General features: G+C 46.5%; 1 protein-coding gene and 1 long non-coding RNA gene across 2 annotated transcripts; one reads left to right on the top strand and one right to left on the bottom strand.

The window, feature by feature from the left end:
* The first annotated feature begins 2,871 nt into the window (after window positions 1-2,871).
* LOC143835179 (uncharacterized) lies at window positions 2,872-11,518 on the top strand. Its single transcript, XR_013230031.1, has 4 exons — window positions 2,872-3,031; window positions 9,184-9,237; window positions 9,746-9,938; window positions 11,376-11,518. It is a non-coding gene; the product is annotated as an uncharacterized LOC143835179 (long non-coding RNA).
* Window positions 4,406-9,961, bottom strand: C4H2orf78 (chromosome 4 C2orf78 homolog). The gene is made up of 3 exons (XM_077332420.1): window positions 9,837-9,961; window positions 8,111-8,506; window positions 4,406-6,244 (listed from the first exon to the last, which is right to left on the bottom strand). Exons 1-3 carry the CDS (start codon window positions 9,841-9,843, stop codon window positions 4,869-4,871), a joined length of 1,779 nt encoding a protein of 592 aa, XP_077188535.1. The 5' UTR covers window positions 9,844-9,961; the 3' UTR covers window positions 4,406-4,868.
* Window positions 11,519-12,272: the final 754 nt, after the last annotated feature.

The following is a 12,272-nucleotide window of genomic DNA, read 5'->3' as shown; positions in this document are numbered from 1 at the left end:
TTGCTATTTGGAAACGCTACTAATTTGCCATAACCCACGATGTCGTAGACAATCTGCAACAATCCTGAAACCAATCAGCAAAAAGCGCTTCGTTGTGGCGCTTTCAGGGGAATCCAGAAAAGTGGATTCACCCTCCGGATAGCGATACACTCCTGCAACCAATCTGCAACAGTAGCGCTAAAGACCTGTGCGTTACCATTGTTGCTGGTTCTTCAAAGTCCCTCCCCCTGGCTCTCTCCTCCAAACTTCCGGCGAAGCGATCGCCATTTTTTTTTCTCCGAGCGAGCGGGGATAAACGCACCGGCGAGCCTCTTTCTGTTTAGAGGCTTCCCTGGCTTCAGTCCTTCACCTTCAGTCACTAAGCACAAACCACTGAAAAGCCCGTTTGCTGAAATAAAGTCCCTTTATTTTTTACAAATAAATTCAGCCGAAAATCGGGCCCGTGAGAGGGGGGGGGGATTTTTTTTTTATCACTCGAGGCAGCGTGCAAACGATCATACAATCAAACGACAGCTCACATTAGGCAGCTGGATGGGTCTCTCCATAGCAACGAATCTACCTAGATTCGTTGCTATGGGTCGTTTTTTTTTTTTAAACCTTTCTTAAAGGGAAAGGGGCTGTTTGGGAGCATGCTAACGGCTGCCCATTGGCTGCTTGACGGCCAGGGGCGGGACGAGCTTGGCAATAGCGCTTCCTTTCTAGCGATTTCTGCCGAGACCGGAAGCCTGTGGGAAACGCTAAAAAACGCAACTGATTCCACTACAAAGGCAGGTATGCATAACGACGAATTCCACTATTTTAAATGGCGATTTTTCATTCCGCAAACAATTTGCAACAAAGATCCCTGTGCGAAAAGGCCCCAAATATTCCATGAAATTTTGGCATAGTGATTACAGATGAGCTTTCCAGAGCCATGTCTTCAGATATGTGAAGGGAAAATCAGACTGGAGACTCTTCTTAGGGGGAGATTACATGGCAACAAATTCCTCCCCATTTTGCGTTCAACCTCATTTCTTCTTGTGTGAATTAGGCTACAAACACCGAAATGTCCCCCTGCCCTAATTCACATGGGGTAGTCACAGAACACAGGTGTCTACCCTGCTCCTTGTCTCCATTTTTTTACTGTTTATACTGTAAGAATAAAAATCAAATAATAAATAAATAAAAATGTTATGTGCCCACATGCTTCTTTCACTGTTGCCCCTTAGAAGAAGAGCTAGATTTGTGTATCCTGCTGTAAGGAGTCTTAAAGTGCTTAACAAACATCTTTTCCCTTCCTTTCCCTACAATAGACAACCTGTGAGGTTGCTGTGAGAGGTCTAAGAGAACTGGGAATGATCTGCAGTCACCCAGCAGGCCTCAGGTGTCTCAAAGCAGTTTCCAATTGCTTTCCCTTCCTCACCCTATAACCAACAACCTGTGAGCAAGGTGGGACTGAGAGAGCTCTGAGAGAACTGGGAATGACCCACCGTCACCCATCAGGCCTCAGGTGTCTCAAAGCAGATTACAATCACCTTCCCTTTCTCTCCCCATAACAGACTCCCTGTGAGGGAGGTGGGCTGAGAGCACTCTAGCTCAAGGTTTGGTGTGGGTTTAGTGTCTCACTTTGAAGTTGGCAACCGTAAAAGGAGGTTTGTCTGTGCACAGCAGTCTTGACCGTAAGTCAGGTTTATGCACATCTAAGTAATGTGGAATTCCAGAACATGAAGCTACACCAAACTGGCAACCTTGCCTCCTCTCTGCCTCCTCAAAGTTTTCCTGAAAAAAGTCACGGGGTGCTAGATGGCTGCGCGGGCATTACACACTTTTGAGACCCCACTTCCAGACTTCAAGGAATATGTTCAGACCAGGGACAGCCAACCTCCAGGTGGGGCCTGGAGATCTCCTGGAATTGCTGCTCAGCTCCAGTCTATAAGATCAGCCCCCTAGGCAAAAATGGCTACTTTGGAGGGGTGACTCTGTAGCATTGTATCCCACTGAAGTTTAGGGATGTCAGCCTCCAGGTGGGGTTTGAGAATCCCCTGGAAGTACATCTCATCTCTAGGCAGTTAGGCTGAAGGGAAAGCTCTCTCTTTTTTTCTCCCCCCCCCCCATGCTTCCCTTCAAAAGGAATGCACATGGCCGCAGACAGCCCTTGGCTAACACAGTCCGTTGCTTGGTTGGCAATGTCTGCCCTTCTGAAGCCTGGGGCCTACTGCTGGCAACTGCAGTCCCTGTTCTTGTCCACTAGGCCAAGTCTTTGCCTAATAAAAGTGGATCACCTAGTTGCCCCCCGAAGTCTCACTGTCTACTTTCCTGTAAAGCTAACTCCACTTGAAATTCTATGCCTCACCCTATAACAGACCCCCTGTGAGGGGTGTGTGGCTGAGAGAGCTCTGAGAGAACTGTGACTGTCCGAAGGTCACCCAGGAAGTTTCAAGTGTCCCTAACCAGTTTACAATTGCCTTCCCTTCCTCTCCCCATAACAGACTCCCTGTGAGGGAGGTGTGGCCAAGAGAACTCTGAGAGAACTGGTACTGTCCCAAGGTCACCAAGCTGGCTGCCTATGGGGAATCCAACCCGGCTTTCCAGGTTAGAGACCGTTTTTTTAAATGTTACCCCAGAACAGCTCTCAGAGACCAACACTAGAGTTGCTCTTCTCCCTCCCCCAGCTGTTTCGTCCTGCCAAAATAGGCCCATCATTAAAATCTCTGGCAAGGAACCTTCCAGTTATCTCCAAACGGAGGGATTTCCCCTCAGAATTCCCACAGCACACGGAGACCGGGCCTTAGAGGGCTCTCCCTCCAATTGGCTGATTCTCTTTTCCCCATATTCTCATTGGCTCTGGTAGCCGTCTGTTGCAGGGAGGCAGCGTCCCCTGGCCCCTGGAAGCACAATCAGCAGGCACCAGCCTGCTCTGTCAGTTTTCGGAGGCAAAGGGAGCCAAGTCGTTGGACATGACAGTTAGGGGTGGTAGACACAGCCTGATTGGGCAGCCGGCCACTCGGGCGGCAGGATGGCACAGGCAGGAGCACTCATTGGCCCTTAAATTGTAAGGCCCAAAAAGTTATTATGAGGCCCAAAGGTCTTTTAGAATAGTTACAGATGAGCTCTTGTGTGCATATCCATTTCCTCAGACAATGAAATAGGAATCGTCAGAGTGCAAATCTAAGGAGAGAGTAAATTATAACTCTGTTATTGTAGCAAGGCATCATTCGATTGTGACAAACGTCTTCATTATGCTGCATATTTGTTGGATATTTTCATGATGCTGTTATTGACTGGAACAAGAAATCCAAATAATAAACAAGCAAACCAACAGACAAATACCGATTTACTGATAATTTACTCTCTTTTATATTTGCACTCTGAAGATCCCTGTTCCATTGTCTGAGGAAGTGTGCGTGTGCACAAAAGCTCATACCTAGAATAAAACTTTGTTGGTCTTAAAGGTCGCTTTGGACTCCAATTGTCTACCAATATTAACAGTGAAAGTTGCACTTTACTCCACCCCCCCCCCTCATTGGAAGGAAATCATAAGTTCCTAGATTTTAAAATTGTAACCGTTTTTAATGTTAAATGTTTAAATCTGTTTTATTATGAACTATTGTGAGCCACCCTGAGCCTTCAGGGAAGAGTGGCATATAAATTAGATTATAAATGAATACATTATAAATAAACAAGGGAGATGGCATTGGTTGGGGTCGAAAATTCAACAGACAGAAAGGCCTCCAAAGTTTGCTGAGTCAGTGATTGTTGAGCTCCTTGCTATTTATGGTCCATTTGACTCATTTGTTGTGGGGAGCAGAAGGGAAGGCAATTGTAAGCTGCTTTGAGACTCCTTCGGGGCAGTGAAAAGCGGGGTATAAAACCCAACTCTTCTCCTTACCAATTTTGGAAGCACTTGTTATCTTTAATTCACAGGATTCACGGACTATGATGATGTAATCATTTATTAGTAATTTGAATTTCTCTCGACTTTTAATGTTTATTAGCTACCGTTCATATTTCTGTTTAATGAATCTTTAATTATCTAAGCTAGATATACTTAAAATGCTCAAGGAGCTTGGGAGCAAGGGCCATGCCCCTGCCCCCCCCCCCCCCCAACAGGCTGGCTTGTGTCTTTTGGGTAAAGAAAGGAAGCCTTTAGATGCTGGGGGACAAGGAGAGCCGCTGAAACATCACATTTGGGAAGAGAGGGGCAGCCAATTGCTGGAGAGCTAGATGAAGCAGGATCTTCCCTTCTTGTACAGATCTGATGCAGGGTAGTGGATGTGTCACCCCTTTGGAGAGCCTCTCAGCCTCTGCCCACAATCTGCCCACTTTAAAATAATAAAATATAAAGAAATGCAAGACGCTAGTGATCTCTCTCTTTCCAGTGGCAACAAACTTACTAAGGTAATATAATAAAATATAAAGACACTCAAAATAGTAAGACAACACCACAAAGGTGGAAATTTTACATATATATATATATATACACACACATACATTTCTACAGAATTAATAAAACATAGTGACTCTGAAACAATAAATGCTACAAAACTATAAACTATACAAAGGTGGCAATTTTACACATATATACATACCTACAGAATTAATAACACGATGTAACTCTGAAACATTAAATGCTACAAAACTGTAAAGTACAAAAAACTGGAAATTTTACACATATATACATATCTACAAAATTAATAAAATAGGACTCTGAAACATTCAGCGTAATAAAGTTACGAAGTACACCTTCCATCAGCTGCAGGGGCCAAACCAGAGTGCCTTGGCCTTCTATGCTGCATCTCCTCACATGACTTTAAAATAGCAGCAGCAGCCTTGGCATGGCCAAGGGGACCCCGCCGCAACTAGTTTGGCCCTGAGACCTAACCGAAGCATTAGGGGTAGCCAAACATAATAGAGGTCTCCTTTTCTTTCTCACGGCCTGCAAAAAACTGCACGCGCCCCAAAGAAGTCCACCGTGCCGCCTCCTCTCTTTCCCGCTGAGCTTGTCGCTTCATCATCTCCCTTCTGGGGCGTTGTTCCTCAGTGATCGGGATTGAGACCTGCAGGTCCTTGGAAGGTGGCCTCCAGTTTCTGAAGGCTAATTCGAAAGGTAAGGCGGGTGGAGGTTTAGGATAGTTAAGGACCAGGCCATGGTCTCTTGGAACTGTGCGTGGGCAGAAGTTGAGCATTGTCCTTATTGGCCCCTTAACTTGCATATGGCCGGGCCTCTGATTCTGTGGCCTTGTAATGGTGTGCCTTGACTCAAGAGCAGAGGTTCTCCCAACGACATTGGGTAGGCCCTTCTGCAGTGCTGTTGGCTGAGGCTTTGGAATAGCTGCCGGTTGCACAAACACAGGGATCTGTGTTGGTTTAGCCAACGAGGAGGGTGGTTTTGGGAGTGACGCTGGTGGCTTTGGTTTGGTCAGTGTGCTGGACGTTGGGTTTCCCAGTGGCTTAGGGACTGACATAGGCAAAGCTTTTGGAACAGGCCTTGTAGCTGTGAACGCTGGCTTAAATGGAGGCATGTTTGAAGAAGTATTGGTGGGACCCTTCCGAACAGGCATGGTGGAAACGTGTTTTTCCCCCAGTGGGTAGAAGATCTGCACAGACTCCTTCAAACGTAAACCCGGATTGTTCTTGGGGAGTGTTTTTAAAGGGCCCGTGCACGGTTTGGCCTGAGCCTTATTTTTTGCAGTGGCTACTTTAGGTGCTTGTGCCTTCTTAGGCTCTGTGGTCTTCTTCTCTGTTGGCAGACCTTTGGGCTTCGAACCACTCGCTTTTACTTCTAGAGCTTTTTCCTTTGGTTTTAAAGGTTGTGGATTTGGAATATGGACTTTTATTTTGGGCTCGGTGGGCGAAGCTTGGTCAGCCATCTTTCTCTTTCGCCACCTTTTTTTAAGGGGTAGTTTCTCAGTTTCCAGGTCTCTTTTGAGAACCTCTGTTGGATTCAAAATGCCTTTCTCCAACTCTCCTGGTTTTGCACCTGTTGACATGGGAAGGGTTTTTGTCTCCATCACCTGAATGCTCTGAACTGGAACTGAGGAATCAGGTTTCTGGGCTCCTAATGTCCCTGCACCTTCATCCTCTACTGCACACAGGTCTATTGGCCCCTTGCTTAGAGTCTGTGAGGATACCAATGACAATGCGGCTGTCCTTGCTCTGTTTGGTATCTCCAGTGTGGGCATGTTGTTGTCCTGGGGCTGCTCTCTCCCAGGGTGGACAATATTAATTCTTCTCGTTTCCTGGGTGTCAGCAGGAGCATCTGTCACTATAAGAAAGAAGCACAGGAATGAGCAAATAATCTTTTCTTGATGACTAGTGCAAGGCGTTATGAAATGTAAATTAACATGGTGCCTCAGAAATTTCTGCGAGGTAACGGGTCAGATTCAAAGCAGTAAAAGGCTGCCAGAAGATTTTGGAGTCTTAAGAAGTAGAATGGTCTATACACCTAAATCTGTATGATTATTTCTGGGTTGTTTAATAGCCACAGAAGCTATAAGCAATTTGTTGATCCTTATATGCTCTTAATAGCATTATTGGGGTCAGGCCTCAGAAAGGGCAAGTCTCAGGTAGGAATTTCAGGAACTATTCACCAAATCAGCTTGTGTCTACGGCAGCCTTTTTCAACTTTTTTTACTCTTGAGAAATCCCAGAAGTGGTGTGGTCATGCAGAATATGGTTGAGAAGCATAGCTGTGTACACACCCACCCAGGGCCCCTCCCCTTTCCACCCCCTCCAGGGATGGACCAGAACCAATGGGATGAAATTATGCTCTATGATTTTATGGTACATCTCTGCGCTGTGTGGCTGGACTGCACAAACAGCTTGTAGCATGGAACTTGTGGGAAAATGATATCCAGAGAAACCAGGTAAATTAAAGGGAAGTCCTGGTTAATTTCTCCATGTTCGCTCTAAGTACTCAACAGTAAGAGACAGATCTGGCCTATTTGAAAGACTCTAGCAAGAGAGAAGACTCTTTGGGCAATCTCTGGTTAATGCTCCTGCATTAAGAACCAACCCTGTGATAGACAGCTTCTGACTTATAGACAACTATGGGATGTGTTGTAGTGCACATGAATAACTCCTTAGCAAGCTGACCTAGCCTACTGAGGCACCACATTCCAAAGAAGTTAAAATTCAATGTGCCCTAAGACACATCGAGACTTCTTTTCTGATTGTGGGACAAATATTTATGGGGCTGGACAATTTCTCTCTTTGGGAAGATAAAGGCAGAGTTCTACATCTGGATCATACAAAGGGGAAGCATGCATACTGGGTGGGAGGTAGACTTTTGGGTAGCAGCGTGTGTGAACAAGATCTTGGAGTGCTTGTGGACTGTAAGATAAATATGAACACACAGTGTGATGTGGCAGTAAAGAAGGCAAATGCAGTCTTGGACTGTATCAATAGTGGCATCACATCAAAATCATAAGATTTCATAGTCCCATTGTATACAGCAATGGTCAGACCGCACCTGGAGTACTGTGCATGGATCTGGAGACCTTACTTCAAAAAGGATGTGATCAAAATTGAGAGGGTGCAGAGGAGAGTGATGAAGATGACCAGAGACCTGGAGACCAAGCCCTATGAGAAAAGGCTGAGGGACTTGCGAATGTTCAGCCAGGAAGAAGAGGAGGTTGAGAGGGGACTTGATTGCTGTATTTGAAAGGTTGTCACTAAGTCTTAGAGGAAGGCAGGGAAAGGTTCCCGTTGTCATCAGAGGATAGGACCAGCAGTAATGGATTTAAACTACATGTAGAATGATAGCGGCTAGAAATCAGGCAACATTTTTTCACAGTCAGAGTAGTTCAGCAGTGGAATCGACTGCCTAAGAAGGTGATGAGCTCCCCCTCACCGGTGGTCTTTAAGCAGTGGCTGGACAGATACTTATCTTGCATGCTTTAGGTTAATCCTGCACTGAGCAGGGGGTTGGACTAGATTGCCTGTAGGGCCCCTTCCAACTCTATGATTCTATCATTCCTCCAGCCTGATGACCCTCTTTGGCAACATCAAGGCTCCCTGGACGACTCTTTGAGAAGTACTCTCAAATGAGCTATGCAGGGAGGACACGAGGAATGACTGTAGTCCCATGTAAAGGCTCATGCAGCCTTTGAAAAGTCCAACGAGCACAAACCTTTTGCCCTCTGATGACTAGCCGCCGGTGGCAGGTGAGCATGCCACTGCTCCACTGAACAGTATTCAGATACTATTGGTCTCAAAAATGGGCCAGTAATGTTGCCAGTCATCCCCCACGCAGGAATTGAAGAGTGAATTGACATAGGCTGGGGGATTTGGGATGGTTCATCCCTCCTGAGTGGCGGCTGCACGAGAGAGGTGTGCGGCGGCAGGTAGTTCAATGCGACGGCCGTTCTCGAATTTGGCTGGACCACCAGAGTGGGAACCAAAGGCTGGAGCCAAGCTGCACTCAGACAGGGTGCAGATGTCCTAAGGAACCATTGAGGAGTCTCCATGGGGATGCTGAGAGGCTGGTGATTTGCTCCTTCCGGCTGACACCCGGTACGGGCCTCATCTAGAAATAAAAAATAAAATGGATTAGGCCTTGAGTTTGTGAACCCTGAAAGGGCTCTCAGCAACCATCCCCTGACAGGCAACCACCACCACCACCACCTCAGCCTGCCTGAATAGTCTGCATTTTGCAGTGCTAAGAGACTTGGGTCTAGTCTGCACACAATAGATAATGGACTTTCAATGCACTTTAGAAGTAGATTTTCCTGTTCTGCACAGGAAAATCCAGCTGCCAAAGCACATTGAAAGTGCATTGTCCTGTGTGTGCAGAATGAGCCCTGGTCTCTGCAGTTCATGCAAGAGCCTTGTCTGACACAATCCTGTTAAGTGGAGCAGCAGAAGTAACAGAGACTGGGTTAACAATGGTTTGCTTAAGGCCTCCATCCAAATCTGGACCCCAAATTTGGTTAGTTGGGTTGCTCAGGCTGCAGATGAAAATCGCTCTCTAAGGAACCTCGTTGTGTGTTACCAGGGAAAGCCTGTGCTCTCCCTCCCGCCCTCCCTGGTCTACTGACCAGTGATGAGAACAGCAGTTGGAAAGTGATTTGGACACAGAATGTTCTTTGGTCTTTGGTCTTGTGCTGCTGCCCATCTAAACATCTTGATGCCAACATCTGCTTGATAAAAGCTTAGCAAGCAAACTGTTTCTGTTCTTTATTTAAAAACCTTCCTTTTTTTTAGGAATCCTCTGGCATAATCCAGGAAGTGTCCATTCAACCTAACACTACTTCTATGGTAGGGACACACTGTTTGCACCAACCATACTTACTTCAAAAGCCAGCAGCTGTTTGGGATTCTGCAAGTTTCTCCCACCAGGTCTCCCTCACGCTAAACTCAACTGTAACCTTGAGTTTAAGTGAGTTAGAAAAGTTGCTGGTGAGTTAGAAAAGTCATTGGCATTGATTTCCTTTGCACATAACTTTGCATATCTTTCTTCTTCATCCCCTAACCTTTCTCTGATGTTTCTAGTAATTTGCTTTTATACAACATACAACACTATGGACTCATTTCACCCAATGATGTCTCTGTCAGACCAGAATCAGTTGAGTGGATCTTAATCTTCACTAAACAAAGTGCTATCAACTTGACTGAGACTTAGTTGTGACTTGTTTTGCTGATGTCATTTAGAAGATCTGGTGTCTTCTAAGCTGCATTCTTAATGTTCTTCTGCTCTCCTCTGTCTGCAATAATTTCTCCATTGATTTGTTTCAACTTATTTTAACCTGCCATCCTTTTCATCCAGCAAAGACTTTGTGACCTCAAGATGGCACTCTGCTAAATACCTAGGAAAATGGAGAACTGGAGAAGTCTTTTGAACATCGTGACTTTCCTACCTGACATGATGAATGAAAAAGTCACCAGAAAGTCACCAGAGATATTTCACCACTCACTGGATGAAGGTCCACCTCTGACACTTGTAACAGATCAAGTGACCAGTAAGGAATACCCAAGAGAATGGTTATGATTCAAGATTGTTTATTGCCGTTCCTATGGTAACCCTGCAGGTTCTGAGGGAGGGAGGGAGGGAGGGAGGGAGGGAGGGAGGGAGAAGAATCTTTGGAGAAGAAAGTGATGATGAATGATGAGGTCATCCTGGAACACAGAGGAAGAGAGCAGAGATAGGGAGACATGGTTACGGAGGATTTGTTCAGGTTGCCTGACAGAGGACTCTACAGTTGCCTGCCTCCAGGAGAAGCTTAGAAGTCTCCCACAATTACAACTCAGCTGAAGGAAATGGCCAAATGGCTATGAACTTTGGCGTTTATAGTCTATGGCAGGGGTAGTCAACTTGTGGTCCTCCAGATGTCCATGGACTACAATTCCCATGAGCCCCTGCCAGCATTTGCTGGCAGGGGCTCATGGGAATTGTAGTCCATGGACATCTGGAGGACCACAGGTTGACTACCCCTGGTCTATGGCATTATATCCCACTGAGGTCTCTTTTCCTTCCCCAACCCTCCCTGGCTATAACCCAAATCTTCAGGGATTTCTCAACCCCAATTTGGCTATCCTAGACAAATCACCTGTACAGACTCCCAATATCCATCTGTGATCCATCCCTTTGACTTAGGGTGGGGAAACTGTCAGAAATTCTGATAATTAGATTTTCAAAGATGCCCAAGATTTTGATATCTGACTGGAAGCCCACCTTGTTACACTTTCATGTCCCTTGAGGCTCACTCCCATGTTGTTTTTATGGACAGCTGTTAAATGATAGGCTCTTTCTTCATTGGATAAAGGAGATGGCTGCATGGCCATATCTTCTTGTATCTTCTTCTGTATATCATATAGTGTTATACAGGAGCTAACCTTTATTTTTTCAAACGCATCATAACTCATACTAGTCTGTTGGGTTTAGTATATTTTTCCATCAGGCTTCTACCATAGATCTGACCAGGAGATCACTTTTGAATGTTCTATAGCAGTGGACCCCAACCCCCAGTCTGGGGACCGGGACCAGTTCGTGGATCATTCGGTCCTGGGCCGTGGCTCCTCCTCGTCCTCCTTCCTGGCTGCTGCCTCAGGGGCTGTCCTGCCTCTCTGCCGCCGGCTCACCTTTGGTGCTCTCCGGCGGCCGCCATGGCTGGGGCTCCCCCTTGGCATGGCACTGCGCAGCTGCTGCTGGCAGCGCCCCCCCCCAGCGGGTGGCGGGAAGTCAGGGGTGCAGGAAAGCAAGCGGAGCAGGGGCTCAGGCAGCGGTGACATCTTTCGGCAAAAGACTACTCCCCCCCGGGCCTCAGTAAAATTGTCAAGCGTCACTGGTCCCCAGTGATAAAAAGGTTGGGGACCACTGTTCTATAGCATCTTTTGAGTAATTCCGAAAAGGAAGGTGCTTCCTTGCTCTGAGACTCTCCAACCTGGCTTTCCAACAGACCTGTAGAAATTCACTGAAGGTACTTCATGGAGAAACCCACCATGCAAAGTAGCAACAAATTTGGGATTATGCATCAGTCACAAGTACTGGATTCATAGAACAAATCAGCAATAACACATTTTGTAACTTGGAGATTCCTCTTCACCACCTTTCAAGGAACCCATTTGGGAAGAAGTGATGTTATAGGTTGCTGATGGATGATCAGATCCAATGTTGTCCCACCCCACCACACTTATCTACAATAAACAGCCTTACCTATGCAAGTCAGTTAGGTGTGAATGAACAAAAAAGGAGGTGGAATTCATGCTGCCTCTCAAGACAATATAAGCTTGAAACCCTTCTTCCTGAGTAACAGTTGGAGCAGAGCCTTGTAAGAGAAGGGAAAAGGGGAATCTAAAAAGCCTGCAAAGCAAACACAAGGCCCAAAGCTCTCCCAAAATTCTGAAGATCTTGCTCCAAAGTTGGGCATTTTAACACTCTTGGCAAGAGCAACCAGAAACTCTATTTTCTAAATCAGAAACTCTTATGGGGGTCATGACATTCCAGATTATTGAAATAAAGGGACACTTATCAGCCAGTCCCGGTCCGTGGATCAGTTGGTACCGGGCTGCAGCTCCTCCTCGTCCTCCTCCCCGTCTGCTGCCCTGCCACTCTGCCGCCGGCTCACATTTGGTGCTCTCCAGTGGCCGCCATGGCTGGGGCTCCCCCTTGGCATGGCACTGGGCAGCTGCTGCTGGCAGTACCCCCCAGCGGGTGGCAGCAAGTCGGGGGTGCCGGCAGGAAAGCAAGCGGAGAAGGGGCTCAGGCAGCAGCAACATCCCTTGGCAAAAGATTACCCCCCTTCCCCGGGCCTCAGTAAAATTGTCAAGCATTGACCAGTCCCCAGTGATAAAAA

The sequence above is a fragment of the Paroedura picta genome, chromosome 4 (genome assembly GCF_049243985.1).
Source record: "Paroedura picta isolate Pp20150507F chromosome 4, Ppicta_v3.0, whole genome shotgun sequence".
Taxonomy (NCBI): Eukaryota; Metazoa; Chordata; class Lepidosauria; order Squamata; family Gekkonidae; genus Paroedura; species Paroedura picta.
Note: the sequence above shows the minus strand (reverse complement) of the source record. Positions and strands in the feature narration are given on the sequence as shown.

Excerpts from the sequence above, each read along its gene's own strand:
- C4H2orf78 (XM_077332420.1), bottom strand. Across the intron at positions 6,245-8,110 it reads TAGTCATCAGAGGGCAAAAG|TGACAGATGCTCCTGCTGAC; the intron begins GTTTGTGCTCGT and ends TCTTTCTTATAG.